This window comes from Otolemur garnettii, unplaced genomic scaffold (assembly GCF_000181295.1).
Source record: "Otolemur garnettii isolate 467f Iridium unplaced genomic scaffold, OtoGar3 scaffold00053, whole genome shotgun sequence".
In the NCBI taxonomy this organism is placed as follows: Eukaryota; Metazoa; Chordata; class Mammalia; order Primates; family Galagidae; genus Otolemur; species Otolemur garnettii.
In genome coordinates this window covers 2897699-2916987 of record NW_003852448.1, presented here as the reverse complement: position 1 = coordinate 2916987, position 19289 = coordinate 2897699, and the positions used below count along the sequence as shown (strand labels likewise).

The window sequence follows — 19289 nt, the reverse complement described above, 5'->3', positions numbered from 1 at the left end:
AGACAGGATCATAACCTTCAAACAAGTGCAGCACCAGGAAAACACGATGATAGACACTGGGAGTGTGAGTTCATAGTGTTATTACTACTTGCTCTCTTAACTGCTTAGACAGTTTAACAAAGAACACTTTTAAGAATTCTTTATTCTTAAATATCCTCAGTAGATAATACAAATTTATCATTCAGATATATAAGAACATTGGTAATCAACCCAAAGTTAATTAGAAATACTCATTTATTATTTTCTGCAATATATCTGAACATAATTAAGTCATATACAGTTTTTTTGGTGAGAAATTTTCAACCTGAGCCTTGAAGTTTTTTTTATCAATGTCACAATTAGGAACATATATGACATGTACTTCTGTTTCACATCTGTCCTTCTAAGCATCTGTGAAAGCATCATTTATTTCTATTTCACAATGAGAACTAGAGAGGGAAAGACGAGGGTAAAGGTTAATTGTGTATTTATGGAACCCTAAATAAAGACCTCTCCAAAAAAGACGAGTTTTTAAACTAAGTCCCTTCATCAAGGAACAAAAGAGAAGAATCTACTTTATCTCCTATAAGATGACAGACTACATGGGATCTAGATGAGAAATATGTGGGAATACCAGAAGTAAATTCAAACTGATTTGAAAGGGCAAGTGCTTTTGTTTTAGTATCATAAGCCTATATGTAAACACATACATGTATATTTTTTAATAAGCATTTAGGCTTTACATAACTTGTAAGTCACAGAAAGAACTTCTAGGATGAAAAAATAGTATAAATATAATTTTAAACTAGAAATTAATAAAAGTATTTCAAAGAGACTATTGTTTGTATGGAGAAAAATTTTTCCTTTTGGTTGAAGGCAATTTCAAATAATAACAAAAAAATGTCAACTTCTCAGCTGTTTCTTGATTAAGCATAAGAAAAAGCATTTCAGGAATCACTCAAAATCTATTTTTACAAAATTCACTGAAACAGTTGTAATACTTTATGACAAAGAGATTTGGACATCTATAGATAATCTGATCCTGTTCTATTTTCACTTTGTTTACAAGTGTCTCCTCTAATCACACTGAGAGAGTGATTGGAGTAAATACACAATAAGCTACACAGTAAATTACTGACTAAAGATGTGAACATCATCTCCCCCAAGTTCTAGATTCTACAAAACAGAATCTAAAGAGACAGCAAAACAATGTTTTGAAAATTATGTCCACTGGCATGGCATTACTTTTAAAGGGTTTTAAAGTGTTCTAAGAAAAAATTTTAAGTACAGACAATAAAACTATCATCTATATTAATTATATTTGACTAAAAAATACGTGATCAAAATTTTCCTCACAACTTACTTCCGTGTGGCAAGTAATATGCTTATAAAATTTATATAGTGGTGATTTTTCATTTAGTACAATGTTTTCCACATTCCAATGTAACCAGCTATTTAAAAGGAATTCTTTAATAAACGTGTCACATCACACAATGCACTGAACCTAAAGCCTGGGGTGAATCAACAATAGGAGTTGGCATGTTTTAAAAAGGAAAAAACCCATACTTTTTAAAATAAAATATCACCAAATGAATTATTTTATACTAGAATCAATGTTGTTTTCTATTTACAGTTAAAATTGTATTCTTTCCTACAAAATTGTTGAAATAAGAGAAAAACTGCACATATGAGGGCAAATTATGACTTTTCTTGTTACTGCATTTCTCGTTTCACCGTAGGTGACAGGACGCTGCCGGCTGGATTCACAAGAGCAGACGAGACCACAACCAAGGTCAGGCTCTCGTCGTGAGCAGCGATGAGAAAGAGTGAAAAATGTCACAGCTTGGAATTTGGTTGTTAAATACAACCTCTATTCTAGTCTTATAAGCTTTTCAGCTAGTAAATCAAAATCCTGTTATACACTAAGATAATATTCATGACAATTCTCTATATTTTATCTTCTTAAAAATCAAAGACTCAATTCTAAAGGGTTAATAGAGGAATTACAAAGTAACTCTCCAGGCTGCATTTCCCATAATACTAAAATAAAGCTTTTTCTTGTAGTCTAGAAATTTGCTTTTTTAATACTGTGAAAAGCCTCTATGAATCTGTTTAACGTATTTATTTCTTTTCATCTATTCAGTGCCACTGGGCATAACATGTAATGCAGTGCGTGTTGATACTCTGCAAAGCACCACATGACTCACTGTACCCTAATGCACTCCATTAATCCTGTTTGGACAGCTGGGACCAGGAATTTGTTAGCTGCATGTTAATTGTTCCATCTTTCTTTTTTTTCTTTTTATTTATCTCTATGGCAAACTACTCTGGAATTTAATTTGTAGGTGTTCAAAAAGTAAATTTTACCATTAATTTGTTTTCTTTGTATTAAAACTATATTCAGCATGTAATTTTCTTCTATAAAATCAGTATATATTAGTAATTACCAATTAATCTTAAATCACAGATACAGTGAGTTTCATAATGTTAAAAAGGTGGGGTGGCTGGAATATCACAAATTATTTGATAGACCATCATAATATAAATGATAATATTTAGCTTTAAAATAGATTATCTGAAGTGCATATTTTTGTCATTTTCAAGATTCACACATGGTAAGTGGATGTCAGAATGGTAACAAGTCCTAAAAGGCAAGCACAAAAGAAATAAAGCTATTTACATAAAAAAGCTTTATATCTGCACTTTAATTTCATTTTCTATTACACATGAAATTCTTAGTAGGAATTATGAAGATAATTATAAAGTGTGTATTTTTGCGGCACAGCCTGCATCACTGATGTCTATGCATCTTGAATAAATAATGGAAGCAATACAAGAACTGAAACAAAAGCAACTCAAGGTTACTAGCAATTTGTGCTAAAGCTTAAAAATGGAGTTTTTCTAATCATTTGTGGACAACTCAAATCAAAACCTAAGTCTTGAGAATCAGACAGAACTGCTCAGTGGGAATTTCTGTCTGAAGTAATATTCAGCCAAGCACGGAGGACAAAATCTACAATAGTGTTGTATAAAAGGTAAGGAGGCCAAGTGAAGACTCAGCAAACTGTCAGCAGCTAAGGGAGAATCTGTCTTACTTTTCAAAGACGACCAAAGTTCTCTGTACACTGAAAAATTAAGAGAACAATATGAGTGAATGACAGGCTGGTGGAAACTCCAGTACTTCAGGGTGTCCTCTGAGTCAGCACTCTCGGGTATCACACAGCCTTCAACTATGTGGTGGACACAAAGCAGCTTAAAATAAGTTTACAGATTTTCGATTTTAAACCACACAAATCATAAATTTTAAAAGACACTTTACATAAGAAAAATTGGTTTCATATGTTCAGCATTCAATACTTTCATTAAAAGAAATCCGTTTTCTCACTAGAGGATTCAAAAGCCTAATTTATAAAAGTAAAAAAAACAAAGTCCATTGTTTGGACAAGGAATGTTTCAAGTGCTTAAAAAATAAATGATCTTATTTGATAAAAGGACCTATCTTGATACGGGCCCACACATAAAAGAAATATAAAAGTAAACTCATGTGGGAAGAAACATTCTAGTTCAACATGATCTTTATGAAAAACTTAGGCACTAAAAGTTAATGGAGTTTAGTAAAGATATTTTTAAAAAATATGAATTTAAAAAAATATGAATTTTATTATGAAAATTTCTCTTTCAAGCTTACCCAGTGTTCTTGACATCACAGGCAGAGCGGAGCTCAAAACCAAGATTGACACACAATTCCCAATGATCTGTTATAAAAAATCAGGAAGAATATTGGGCCAATGGCAGGACAATAAAACCTAGCACATTCTGGGAAATTACTGTACACTTTCGTCACCTATTGTACTCTGCTAACTTCTCAATGATACTTACTATTCAACATAGAAATTCAAAAGGATAATAAACTTTTTCTACAAATATTAAAAGTTATACTTGTAAGTTCTAGAAGATCTTTAATAGTACCTGGCACAAATACAAAGTTACAGAACACTTAAATTACTTTTTATGTAGATAATGCATTTTATATTATTGATTGTGGTTGCCAATTTCAAAAAGATTTTCCTGTCAAGTAAAAAAGAATTAACACATTGTATACTTCTGAATGTATTTTTAAAGCCAGGTTATTGCTCAAGATCTCTTATACAGTATATACTTCTAATATGTTTAACTATTATAAGATTAAATTTTAAAAGCTCCAGAAATCAAAACATCTAGTAATTCATTTTCAGTGTATTCCACACTTATTCTTTTATACTAAATAAAAGCAATTGAAAATATCGTTAATGCTTATGATCACTTAGACTAAATAGCTCAACTACTTACTGACTTTAAAGAAGTCACAGCAATATATACATATATGTGTGAGTGTACAAATACATACGTATAAAACAACTTTTCCCCTTTAAATAGGCTAAAGATATGGAATATATGATAAAAAGAAACCGAGCCAGCAATTCATTATTATTAGTTATCCTTCTTTGTCAGCCGATAGGAATATTTTACAAAAGACTCAGTCACTATATAAGGAAATAGCCTTTATTATTCTGAAGCCAAAGACATATTGCAGAAAGTCAAATTAACCTCAGGCTACACAATGTTTCTGAATAGAACTCTTCCATCTTATTTTAATTATTCAAATTTGAAATACTTTGTCTCTACTACTTGTAGCAACTAAGTTCTTCAGATTTCAAACAAGCTCCCTGAAGTACAGTGAGCACAATCGAAGTTACTCATTAGCAAAACATGTTCTTTAGAGGAACAAGAGTCCTTTCAGGAGCCGTCTAAGGCTAGTTAACAAGCCCGCAGATTTATGCATTTACAAGTGAATGGACGCCACCCAAATTAAACAGAACACATCCTTTCCCACTCACTCAGCATTTTGAAAATCTACCAGTTTGTGTTTACGTAACTTATAAACAAATACCTATCACGGCAAAGGAACTACTCAGGGCAATTACTAAATAAAACAGTCCATTTGTTTTGGAAGGCAAAAGAGAGCCACAGTCACCTAAGATTCCACCTTACCTTTGTCATGGTTGTGTCATCCTTCTTGGGTGTAAAGTTTCCAAAAAACCGAAGGCTATAGAAGCCAACAACAGAGGACACCATAAGATAGCTGTGAGAATCAAGGGAAAAAACTCTCCAAAAGAATGCAAGTTTCCCTAAGTTCTCAAAAGTCTCTAGAAAGTCTTAAGGCCCATAGGAAAAATAATACAAAAGCCCACTTTCAGTGCTGAAGGAAGACTAACCTTCTAGACAAGTGTCTTAGTAAATCACCAGTCTCAGAAAAGTAGACTAGACAGAAAACTCAATAACAGAAAAAATATGCCATTAAAGGATACAAAATCAAAATGATTTCAAGTGCAGCTCCCACAAAACCAAAAGTAGAAAGGGAGGCGTTTCCTATTCCAGGTCCCTGGGGAGAAAAACATTTTTCAGAATTTAACAACATCACTACATTTTGTTTCCCTAAAATTGTCTCAAAAATACAAGAACACTGAAATTAGGAATGTGTAATACCTGGAAATAACACTAGACTTTCAAAGGCCAAAAAAATATGACATTAGACTGATTTCATCAACAAATTCAGCCATCATGTTAAAGAAGCTCAAAAAAAAAAAAGTGATATATCTCAAATGTAATTTAAGTTACTTGTCAAAATGATATGATTATGCTTACTATTATAAAAATGGGACAATTTGCTACTTGAAAAAAAATCCTGAATATTTTTGGGAGAAAAACATTTTTAATACAACAGTACAATAGGAACAGAATTTAAAACTATCTGAACACTGAGGCAACATAAAAAAGTTACACAATTAAAGTATGTTAAAATTAAGCTATGCATAGAAAATAAATATGTATATCCTGCTTCTTCAGTTGAAAGTTTCCTCGAGTCTTCCTTGGGAATTCAGAGTTATAAAAGATGCACCTGCTAACTCAGATTTTAAAAGGTAATGCTATAAATGTTTTCTGAATCAGCATACCTATTGCAAAACCTATCTTTACCTAGAACTTAAAGAAAAACAGAAAAATTAATACTTTTATAATCAATACAGTGAGACAGGCAAAAATCATTCCCTACTAAATTAGAAATAATATTTTGGAAGATTACTAATTAAAAGAACTATCTGATTATGAATTACTATTTTATGGATCAGTTTAAATTGCCTCTAATAGAAACACAAGAGATAATTAAGAATGTATAGTCAGGCTAATAAAAAAATAACCTTTTATCAATCTTTTGAAGAAGAAATAAATAATGCTAATAGAAAGTGATGGGGTTAGGACACACTACCACAAAAGATGGCACTCTGGTGTCTAAGAAAGCCTAGGAAGGTGGCTCTCTGACCTCTCCCCTTTATCCTCTGAAGTGGGCCATCAGACCCTAATAGGAGAGATGCCCTCGCTATGCCTGGAGGAATGAAGCATCCTTATCTCAGAAGACTCTGGGACCAAAGGCCTTGCTAGCCTTTGCTGTTCATAACCATCAGAGCACAGCCCTCTTGTCCAATCCAACTTCCCCATGATGACTCCCTCTATCAAACTTCAGCATAAAAATACACAGGTTCAGGTGGTACCTGTGGCTCAGTGAGTAGGGTGTCAGCCCCATATACCGAGGGTGGTGAGTTCAAACCCAGCCCCGGCCAAACTGCAACAACAACAAAATAATAATAATAATAATAATAAAATAAAGTTTAAAAAAAAAATACACAGGTTCTCCCAGTTATTTGGTCTTCATTTCTGAAGTCTCCAATGACACCTAAACTTACCTAAATAAATCTGTCTGCTTTTCTCTTGTTAATCTGTCTTTTGTTATAAGGGCCTCAGCCTTTTTGAATCTCAGCAATAGGTGAGGAAAAAACAGTACTTTTTCTCCCCTACAAAATCTTGTTGACCAAGATGTAAAATACAATACTTTGAAAGTATTCTTTGCCTCAAGAGAATGTGTACAGGCAAAGAAGATGATCTGATTTATTTGTACAATAACACAGGGAGCACATACAATGTACGAGTCATTCTCTACCATGCACTGAGGGGGACAGTTCAAAAATGTACCACCAGGCTTGGGTCTTACTTGTTTTGCTGATACAGTAAAATGGGTTAAAGAGCAAAGAGGAAGTCAGTACGGTAAACAACCTACTGCTCTGTCAGTAGGTTTGGGTATAAACAACCAAACAAAACAACAAAGTCATAGATGGGGGAAGAGTTTATTATTGTTGCTTGGTAGAAGGAACCTGGAGCGTGTTGGTAGGCTGACACTCACAGACAAGAAGCTGTACCCAGATGTGACAGTGGCAATAACAGATGGCATAAGGTCCTGGAAAGGTTGGGGTGGGGTGATCTGTATCCAGAATGTGGTTAAAGGAATTAGTCTTTGAAAAGAAATAGGGTATATTTGTCTGAGACTGAGAAGAAGGAATTAAGATAGATATTAACTTTTTTTTAATGAGAGTGAAAAACCTATCATCTGTCCATGATTGCATTAATGTACACTGCTATGATTTAATAAAAATAAAAAAGACTCCATCTATGGAGAGAAGAAAAAAAAGACCTATCATCTGGTTCAGGAAGTAAGTGACATCAAAGGTCTGAAAGGTCTTAAGTCACTGTGACAAGAACGGATGAGCTGCTGAATGAGCAAACACATAATAAAATGTTAAAATTTAAATACCACCTTAAGTCTCCAAAACTTTACAGAAACACCTAGAAAAAGTATGTCAAATACCAATATTCAGATGTAACTACCTTCCACGTGGAGAATATATTCAAGTAGGCCAACTGACAGAATTTCATGAAATCATCAGGTTTTATTGTTGGGGGGTTTTGTTTGTTTGTTTGTTTTTTTGAGACAGAGTCTCACTATGTTGCCCTTGGGAGAATGTCGTGGTGTCACAGCTCATAGCAACCTCAATCTCCTGGGCTCAAGTGATTCTCTTACCTCAGCCTCCCAAGCAGCTGGGACTACAGGCCACAACACCTGGCTATTTTTTTGTCGTAGTTGTCATTGTTGATTAGTGGGCCTGGGTAGGGTTCAAACCCACCAGCCCTGGTGTAAGTGGCAGGCACCCTAACCACTGAGCACAAATGCCAAGCTGAAATCATAAGTTTTTAAACAAGAGAAAATATAATCATGAAAAGGACTATGCCTCTCTTTCAGTAATTATACATTTTGGTCCAGTTTCATAAGCTGTGTGACACTTTCAAACTCTTGTACTTGAAAAAAGGCCCTGACAAGCCAAAGTATAAAAATTAGAAACAAAAATAATAGTTTATAAACATTGTTTGTGAAGGCTATTTGCATAAAGAAATCCACACAACTTGAAGTCTATACATGCAGAAAGGTGAGTGTCTCCATTCACTTATCTGAAATATTCCAGAGTATATACACATAATATTTCTGCAAAAGAAAGACATTTTAAAGCATTTCACTTTACCCTTGTTCCCTTTGGCATTGCTGTTTCATCAACCAGTAGGCAAAGAATATTACAAGCCACCAGGAGGACCGAGATGGACTGTAACATAAAGGACAGGCGGTCAGCTCTCAATCAACACACAAATGTTAAACTCTAAGTAATCAAATGTGTGTTTTAGAAAATCCTACATACAATACTAGCATGATCACTCCACATACAAAACTCCTCAATGAGTCCTAAAGATCCTCCAAGTTATTCTAATTTTAGACCTTATGACAAAAGCTAGTAATATCGATCCTTTTACTAAGAAATCTCCCCAATTGGAAACACACAACTCCACAGTAAAAGTTATAGTAAAATATTATCAGAACTAATTTCATATTCTATCAGAGTTTGAAGAGGAGTATCTGCAACATTTTATGTTTTCTTAATTTTCAAAAAAAACAAAAAGTTGAATTTCCTAATTTCATGAAAAAACAATCTTGAAAATTCTTCTTGTCATCAGTTTCCATTTTGCTCTATTGAGTTTTTATAAATAAAAGCATAGATGGACTTTAATCCTGCTGATAGAAAACCAGCATAGTAGAGACCCTTTAGCAGAGAGAGGTGTCACATTCACACGCTGAAGTAAATAAAATATGATTTCCTTCTACATGTATTTACTAGGCAAACAATTCCTTACCGTCTCAATAAGGAGAAGAACCATAACAGCAGGATACACCAAATTTCTTTCCCATGCTGAAGCCTTTTTCCGCCTCTCTATTAGAAGGAAAAATAAAGTAATAGATTTTGGTAATTCCCAAAAATTCTCTTAAGATTCACATTTTCATTCCATAGATGATCAGTATGCATTATTTTACCATAAATGATTTCTTTCTTGAAAAATATAAATTATTTTTAATCTTCCTTCAGAAACTATAAAAATCAGAATATTAGAACATATTTGTTATATTAAATAGCTCAATCCTGGTGATGTTTATATTTCAGCTCTGTAAAGACATCTCAGTGGTTAAGGAAATATATTGTTAACAAACACCTTACTTTGAAATATCCAATGGCAGTTGGACCCTGGTACCTGCAGGGGGTCCTAGAACCATCCTCCACAGACATGGAGGGTAACTGCATTGTATTTCAAACAGAGCTACATATTGATAGAGATATATATTTGAATAAATCAAGTAATACTAATAAAAATCATTTATATTTTCATATCCTAAAGATAAACACTTTCCATTTCTAAATGCTAGATACAAACTTCTGCTTCTGGCTATAACAGACTACCTTACATCACACCAATTCTCATGCTTAGAAATAGTGGAACAGATGTATCAAACTTAATTTAACAACAACAACAAAAATTCCTATGAACCTGTCAGAGAGCTACTAAGACAATGAAATCTGAGGGGCCAATATTCTGCAAAGTGAATTGAGGTAAGTCCTCCAATCTGGAATACCTCTACCTGCAAGGCAACTTCCAACATATAACTGGCATAGACCCCTGGGGCTGTGGAATCAACGAGTAAAAGGTCACAATGGTAAAGCAAAGCTTTCAGCAAACTTAGCAGAGCCAGAGACACAAACACTGGAGCTTGGGGCTGTCATGGAAGCCAGAATTTGAGAAGCTGTGATCACAGAAAAAAACGAAAAGCAAAGAAGTGAGCCCAGCTGCAATGCTGCCTTCCCATAAGGCACCTGTGGCTGAGAGGCTGGAAAGAACAACAGAAGGATGCGGCCAGGAGAATGAGAGGCAAAGCAAAGCTTCCTCTGGGCGGAGTTTTCTTGCAAGGATAAAATTATAGTTCATTAAGAAGATAGGGTCACAGTCAAAAACAAAACAACCAGGCTCTCAATTAAGATCAATAAAAAACTATACCCTAGGATAATACCAAACTAAAAACAGATCAGGCAGGCCTTGTAAAGACCAAAGCACCATCTTGAATGATCTCAAGCCCACATGGATTAAATTGAGAGGTTCCTATTCTAATTGTCTACAAGAAACAAAATATATATGAAACAAAAGTAAATCCTCTCAAAAAAAAAAAAAAGGGAAAGAAAGAAAATATCATCTAGACTTTTAATTTTGTACAAAAAATGTCCAGTTTTCCATGAAACATTACCAGGAGACAGGACAAAGATGGGGGAAAAGACAAGGGAGACAGACCTTCAGTTGATCCACACACTGGATCAGAAAGAGGCCTTAAAATAAACAATTAATATGTTAAATAAAATAAGTGACAAAATGGCAAATTTCATAAGTGAATTTGAATCTATAAGAAAAGGAACTAAGAACTACTGTAACTAAAATGATGAATTCAATAGATAGTTCTGACAACAGTTATAACATAGCTATAATAAGGAAATTTTAAAAAGACCACTAGAAGAGATCACGGACTAATGCACAGACATAAAATCAGGAGGAACATTAAGAGTGAGATAGTCCAGCATGCATATAACTGCAGTCTGAGGAAATGAAAGAGTGAGGCACAAGCAGTATCTGATAGGACAGTGGCTAACATGTCTTGGCCTTTCATCTGCCATCTTCAGAGAATCCCATCACTAGGCATCTACCCAGAAGAACAAAAATTTTATCACAAGGACATTTGCACCAGAATGTTTATTGCAGCTCAATTCACAACTGCCAAGTTGTGGAAGCAGCCCAAATACCCACCAACCCATGAATGGATTAACAAACTGTGGCATTTGTATGGAGTACTATTCAGCCATAAGAAAAGATGGAGACCTCACATCTTTTGTATTTACTTGAATGGAGCTGATATACATTCTTTGTAGTAAAATATCTCAAGAATGGAAAAAATAAGATCCAATGTACTCAATACTAATATGAAACCAATATATAAACAACTACCCACCCACAGGAAAGAAAAAACACTAATATAGTCTAGCAAAGGGGAGAGGAGGTGGGAGGGCAACTGGTGGATCTCACCTGATGTGCACCGTGTGAGGGTACACAGCACAGCCCTGGGATGACGGGCTCATCTACAACTTGAACTTTACCTTAGAATTGAAAATAGTGTAACCTGAATATCTGTACCCTCACATTAATTGGTGATAAAAAAAAAAAATAGTAGCAATACAATGAAATATAAAAACAAAAAGATAATGGCTAATTATTTTCCCCAGTGGATGAAAGGCATCAAGCCACAGAATCAGCAGTAACACTGACTTCAAGAAGGACAAGTATAAAGAAAACAATTTTGAGTAAAACTGCAAAACAAAGACAAAAAGAAAATCTTTAAAAGCCCTTCAGAAGAGCAACAATATGACTTTTAACAAGAAACAAGAAGACAATAAAATGACATCACAGTCGAAAACTACCAAATAAAAAATCTAAATTGTGTAAGACAAATAATAAAACACCCTACAACCTAGAACACAACGTAACTATGTCTTCAGATAAACAAAAACTAAGAGAGTCTACTGCCAGCAAACCTGCATTAAATTAAATATTAATGGGTTTTTTCACACAGAAGTTACATGAGCACTAGAAATAAAAACAGAAACACAAACCAAAAACATACAAATTAGAATACCAATGGAACACCACTTCACATCCACTAAACTGGTAAAAAAAAACTCAGAGTCCAACACAGCCAAGTCTTGGCAAGGTGATGGAGCAACAGGGACTCCTCACATCTAGCTGGGATGAAAAAGAATGCAACTATGGGCAGCTTGGCATCTACAAAACTGGTATAGGCATTAATACAATGATCTTATATTTCCATTTTTAATATGTGCACTATGAAAAATATATGCCAAGTGGTATGTGTAAGAATGCTTATAGCAACATTATTCATAACAACAGGAAGCTGGAAACATACCTCATATCCACCAATAGTACGATGACTAAAGTAACTTTAGGTAATATAATGTTACTAAGAGAAAAAAAAAAAAGAATGATCATTTGACTTTCAAAAACAATACTGGGCTTCCACTTCTGAGGATGAAACAACAACAGGGACCAGATCTACCACCCAGCCTGAAATAATTAAGAAACACACAAAAAATACATGTATATGAAACAGTATCTTCATGACATTGGACATCTGATCACAGGAGAACAAAGACCTCTGAGAGGTGGGAGTGCAGTGCAAGCCTGGCTGACAGCCCACCTGAGAAAACGTCCAGGCCTTGGTGCAAGGGGAAGACCTTGCTCATATCTTGAGTTAAGGACATGAAATGGGAGTCTGGGGAGACGAAGTCAACTGGAGTTTGTAGAGTAAAGTGCCAGGAAGGAGACTGTACTAAAGAAAAAGAACTATGAGGACCTGAGAAAGGGTCACCCTGGAGTGTCCAGCACAGTGATGACCGGCTCAGGTGTGTGAGGAAATAATCCATGACTAAAGAAAGAACCACCCAAAAAATGAGAAAAAACAGTCGTTAGCAATCATAAAGGGCCAGGAATAGCGCTTGCTCCCACAGAACAGTATAAACCTCATAAATCATAGCCCATCGGAGAAAATGCACAAAAGGGTCTGCTCCCTCAGGGAAATCAGTAGCCATAGATGTGATGAAGCACTGGTCTAGCCTAGTTAGTCTTCAAACCAAGACAAAATAATATCAAACTGTTCTCAAGTACAGAACAAGAGCATCCCAGAACTAAGTACCTCACTCACAAGAGGAATACTATAAACGAGGCCTCCAACAAGACAAAATTCACAGTATCTATTTTCTAGTCAAAAACTGCCAGGCATTCAAAGAAACAGAAAATACAACCAATGATGAGGGAAAAAACAATCAACCAAAACTTAGCAAAAACCAACACAAATGTTAGAATTAGCAGACAAAAACATTACAAGTACTATCACAGTTGTATTCTATATATTCAGAAAGGTGGAGGACACAGAGTGAACACGTAAAAATTAAAGACATTAAACATATAAAGCAACTCAAAACAGAATTTCTAGAGATGAAACTGCAGTGTCTGAGAAAAAAGACAGGATTAAAGGTACATTAGATATGCAGAAGAAAAGATGAGTGAAAGTGAAGACGGCAATGGAAACTGTACAAAATGAAACTAAAAGAATAGCCTTGAACTATGCCCTGAAAAGGGAAGCACAGAGGGGAAATAAAACTATTTAGAGAGGTAATGGATATTAAAAATAATAATACAAAATAGCAAACCATAGATAGCTTAGTAAGCAGCATATTAAAAGGATTATGCACTAAAAGAAAATTTTTCCAAATTAGATGAAAACTATAAATTCCTAGATCTAAGAGGAACTGAACCCAAAATCAATGCTAAAGAGTATATCTTAAAAGCAGATATAGAAAAAAGACACATGAAAAGATAAGCATGACGTATGACTTGTCCAAAATAATGCAAACAAAAAGAGAGTGGAGGCTCGGCGCCTGTGGCTCAAGCGGCTAAGGCGCCAGCCACATACACCTGAGCTGGCGAGTTCGAATCCAGCCCAGACCCGCCAAACAACAATGATGGCTGCAACCAAAAAACAGCCGAGAGTTGTGGCAGGTGCCTGTGGTCCCAGCTACTTGGGAGGCTGAGGCAGGAGACTCGCTTGAGCCCAGGAGTTGGAGGTTGCTGTGAGCTGGGATGCCACAGCACTCTACCCAGGGGGACAGCTTGAGGCTCTGTCTCAAAAAAAGGGAGAGTGGAGCAACATCTTAGAATGTCAACATGTTTGAAGAGCCATTTGTATACATACAAAACAAAAACAGTGAATGAATACACATTTATCCTCTCCCCAAACTAAAAGACAGTCTTTTTCAATGAGGTTAGATAGATTGAAAGCTTTTAACATAAAGATTTCATAAATTCTCTAATATTTTAGACTTCAGTAAAATCTTCAATAAGAAACCAAGACCAATAAGAAACCATAAACCAAGAAAAATGTAAATACAATACCTAATTTTGTCTTAAGAGTCTTTACATTTTCAAGTTCTTGTTCCAATTCCTTTATGTTGTACTCCACTGATGAAGTCAGCCCTATCAAAAACAAAAATATTTAGAAGTATAACAACAGAACCCCTAATACTACTGAACAAGTTACCCTTTAAATAAAATGTAAAATATCATATAGCAAATCCCAATAATTGGCAATAAAAAGAAATTCTGCTACAATTCATAGACAAGTACACCCACACCTTGATCACTTAAAACTGCCAAGATATTGCCATTAAATACAATGTTTCCTAGAAAAGTTATTACCTTGGTAAAATTCTAATTTGATCAATTACTAATCTTCATTAAAAACGCCTCAGGGTTTACTATCGAAAGTGAAAAAAGGCAAGATCTTCTTTATCCATCTCAATTCCCTAAAGTGACAATTATTAACAGCTTGGCTGATGCTTCCACACCTTTGTTTAAAATGTATAAGCATTTTCATACATACATACATACCATCTGCATGGAGAATGAGGACCAAAGACCCCATTCTTGGCAAGGGAAAGCACCCCCAGAAAAAGAGGAAAATTAAAAAGTAAGCTGAGTGAGTTGGAACAAAGAAAAGTCAGCTGGTTTACATTTCAGCTAGCCATTGAGCAAGCTTCCTGCCTTTTCTGAAATTCTAACCTGTTGGGGATACAGCTTACAAACACCCTGCTGGGTCTGTGAGCACCATGAGGAAAAATGGTCATAGAAGAGGATATGGCAAAGACCTTGAAAGACACACTAACTGGGTTGTTTCCTGCCAGGTAAACAGGCAACGCAGATACCCACTGTGGAGATCTGCATTTGCCTGGGGCAGAGATCAAGGGAGTAGCTTGAGCCTTGAGATATGGGCTGAAGAGCTTATATCCCTTATCGCAGAGGAAGATCCTCTGTGGTGGTGTTGGGAGGAAAATTCCTCCCTCCCACTGATTCCTCAGAGGAGATTAATGCCAGCGGCATTTAACTCCACAGGGACCTAGAGGAGTTTAACACCTCCCTAGAAATCTGTGTGTGTGATATCAAGTGGGAGGCTCTCCCAATACAAGGCTCAGATTTTAGATTTCTCAAGGCTAGCCAAACCCTTAAATAATAATAAGAGGAGCTGATATGCTCACTCAGAGAAACTGCTGGCATCTTTGTTCCCTCCCTTACCTTACCCTCTGGGCAAACAGACTTCAATCAAAGCAGAGTGGAGCAAACACTCTGGGCCATTACTGGAATCCCATGATGGGCAATGCACCCCTGAGCTCCCACTTTAAATTCTACTCTATGTCTCGTGTCTCTTTCTTTACCTCTGTTTCTAACTCTGTATTTCTTCAGTCAGTCACCACTAGTTTCCACAGGTTTTAGAGGCCCCTGCCCCTGAGGCGGGACCCTGACACCACGCATATGGTTTTCATTATATATTTTATACAAAGTCATATCAAACACATTATTTTGCCATTTGCTTCCAAGTCAGTATGTCCAAGTTGAGAGCTAGTGCCAACTCCTTGATAGCTGAATAATACCCCATACTATGGACACACTACAATTTTATTCAGAGCTATTCCATTTAGCAATATTCAGGGTTTCCTCAATTTTTTGCCACTGCAATGTTGTAATAAACATTCTCGTGTGCACATCCAATACATTTGATTCTAATTAATTCTATAAGATAGATTCCCAAAATTCAGATCGCTGAGTCAAAGGGTATGAGCATTCACAGTCTGAAGAGATATTTAAAGGTTATATCCTCAAGTACTGTAATGATTTCCATTTCTATCAACAGCTTTGGAAGTACCTATTTTTCAATATCTTCCCCAGCACTAGACATTCTAACTCTTAAATTTTTGCCAATTTAATGGATTAAAAATATTTTCTTACTGTTACTTTAATAAGCATTTTCTTAAATGTGAGTGAGCATATTTTCATATATTTATTAATCACGTGTATTTTCCCTATTCCTATTTTCTGTTTCTTTCTCTAATGGTTTGTACATCTCCATGTTCTATTTTCTCTGTTAAATTTTGCTCCAGTGTGATATTTGACCCTCCAAAGCTCATGTTGCAAGGTGATCACCAGTGTTAGAGGTGGGACCTACAGGAGGGGTTTGGGTCATGGGGGTGGATCCCTCATGAATGGGCTTGGTGTTCCCATTCTGTTAGTTCCCACAAAAGTTAGTTATTTTTTTAAGAAGACCCTGACATTTCCCTCCCCTCCACCACCCTCACACACCATCTCTGCACACGGTGGCCTTTTCCTCGTCCACCACAGTGGACGCTCCCTGACGCCCTCCCCAGGAGCAGATGCTCACGCCAGGCTTCTCATACAGCCTGGAGAACTCAAGCCAGATAAACACCTTTACTGAGTAGAAACCACCCAGTCCAAGGTGTTCCTTTATAGTAATACAAATGAACTAAGGCAAATTCTGAAACAGATAAATTAAAATCCCCTACTACCAACTACACTTTGATTAGGTTCCCTCAGTTTTTAAGATTTTTGTCTGCATTTTGCATTTGTGTTTGTCTGCTAAGTTTTGGGGAGGAGGGTTTGTAATTTTTTTTTTTTTTGAGCCTCATAATACTGTTACAGCTTCCTTAGAAATTATATCTTCTATTATTTCAGAATGACCCATTTGTCTTTAGTACTTTTTAAGTTGATTTCTGTTGGGTGGACTTTTAAGCTCTACTGTCTTTTTGTTTTCACCTGTGCTCACCTGTCTTGCCTACTTGCTTGTTACCTATGGACATACATACCAACACATCACTTTAATTTTTTTTTATTTTTTTGGAGACAGAGTCTCACTATGTCACCCTTGGTACGGTGCTGTGGCATCACAGCTCATAGCAACCTCAGACTCATGGCCTTAAGCAATTCTTTTGCCTCAGCCTCCCAAATAGCTGGGAATACAGGTGCCTGCCACAACACCTGGCTATTTTTGTTGTTGTTATTGTGGTCATTGTTAGGCATGGGCCAGGTTTGAACCTGCCAGCCCTGGTGTATATGGATAGCACCTGAACCACTGAGCTATGGGTGCCAAGCCACACCCCTTTAATTGTAACCCTGCTTTTTCTCTTATCCAGCTGAAATTTATTTATCAGTTAGAGCTCCTTGGTTATAAGAAACTGAAATTGACTCACTAGTTAAAACAGAAAAGGAATTCATGAGATGCAACCTATAGGAAAATCATCCAGTAAGGACACAAGGAAGTGGGGAGCTCTGGGTAGCAGGAACACAGGGTAGTCTCTTCATGCTGTCACAGCTGGGATGATTCAGTCTCAACAATTTTCAGTCGTTATGTCACTGTGATCAAGAATAAAAGTCTACAGAGCGAGTGTTCTAATGACATGGCTTAGAGTCAATGTTAGCTCCTCAGAGAGACAAGCACTTCCACAGACCTTATCCAACAGGAAAAACTGCAAATCACAGCCCGGTGCTTTCCTAGAAGACAGGGCAGTGGGTGCTTGTAGCAATCATGTAGTCTCATAGGCTCTGTTCTTTAAAATTTTTCTGCCACCTGCATATTCCCCAGCTCTTATTCATTTTGAGTGAGAAAGAGTTTGGTGGATTACTTGTAATTATCGTACAGTTTTAGAAGAGAAAAACATAAATATGAACTCACGTGATGATTTTATTATCTATTTTAGGTTAAATAAAGTAATTAAAGTGTTCATTTCTGTTTATAATTTTGAGTGTGACACTTTCTGAGCTATCTCCAGGGTGAAGCCCAGGCTTCCTCTGTGTGTCTCACGGTGGATACGGCTTCTCTCTTTCCACCTTCTCATTCCTTCCACTGCACACCATGCAATCCTTTGTTGATTTTTTTTTTCATTTTGCATTATAAGTTGCATCTTCCCACCGAGCCTCTCCTCAGTGTCAGAAGATGATGGGCTTCCTCTTGTCCCTGAATTTCTATGCCTCACATTGCTCACAAGCTGAGTGAAGAGATTTCTCCTATAGGGAAAGCATGTCTGCACTTTTTCTCACTCTCTTTTATCTACTTAGAAAAGGATATAGCTGTTCACAACTGCAACTTCCATTAGCCAGAAGAAAAATGTTTTTCCACCATTTGTAGGACCTCCTTGTAAATCCCTAACATCCACAATACTGATCAGCTCTGTCCACTCTTTCCATAAATTTTGTGTATTCTTTGTTTTTTAATTTTTTAACTTTGTGTATTCTAAAATAACTGTTAGTTTTTCACATTGAACACGCTGTTTCTTCCTATAGCCAGTAATCAATCAACTGTGTTTGAGGGCCAAAGAATGTACTCAGCATTGTCACTAGCCTCTTGTCATGGAATATAAGAGGCAAAAAAAAAAAAAAAGAAAAGAATAAAAAAGTCAGATGTCTTCTGATATTGGAACAGAAAGGAAAATCATTATATTGGACATAGGATCAGACAGGGTTAACAGTCAAATTCAGTATATTACATTTAGTAAAATATAGTACTTGAATTCCACATAATAAAGTATAATAGTTGATAAACTTCATTTCATGCGTTTCATACTATTAATTTTAGGTGATTTTTAAGTTTTATCATCATCACAGTGAAGCATACCCCAAGTGTCAAACACTTGTGTGTGTTTGTTTTCATGTCTTCCTCCTTTCTAGTTGCTCTCCAAAAAGACAGCGGCTTAGCCAACTCTTTCAGCATTTATCTTTCTACTGCTATTTTTTTGTTCCAATGTTAAGCATTCCCTGTCACCTTCCCTCCACCCCTGTGGCAGGTGAAGGTTCAAGTGGCTGACCTACACATTCCTTCACTCCTCCCCTTCTTCCACTAGGACCATATCAGCAATTCTGGCTAGATCCATATTCAATGGCTGCAGGCCCACTGCTTACCTGCTGTAGTAAACTATTCAATGTCTATGGGGCCACTGCTTACCTGCTGTAGTAAACTATTCAATGTCTACGGACCATTGCTTACCTGCTGTAGTAAACTATTCAATGTCTACGGGCCCACTGCTTACCTGCTGTAGTAAACTATTCAATGTCTA

The 19289-nt window shown here is 36.1% G+C and overlaps 1 protein-coding gene across 2 annotated transcripts in view; it reads right to left on the bottom strand.

Moving 5' to 3' along the window:
* The window catches only part of LMBR1 (limb development membrane protein 1), a 191557-nt gene that overhangs the window by 35181 nt on the left and 137087 nt on the right, over positions 1–19289 (bottom strand). For both annotated transcript variants that reach the window (XM_023514439.1, XM_023514440.1), the window contains 6 exons: positions 14287–14367; positions 9085–9161; positions 8424–8501; positions 5328–5401; positions 5011–5101; positions 3668–3734 (listed from right to left, as the gene is read on the bottom strand). In XM_023514439.1, the coding sequence (XP_023370207.1) occupies positions 3668–3734; positions 5011–5101; positions 5328–5401; positions 8424–8501; positions 9085–9161; positions 14287–14367 (468 nt within the window). The remainder of the gene's footprint in view (positions 1–3667; positions 3735–5010; positions 5102–5327; positions 5402–8423; positions 8502–9084; positions 9162–14286; positions 14368–19289) is intronic.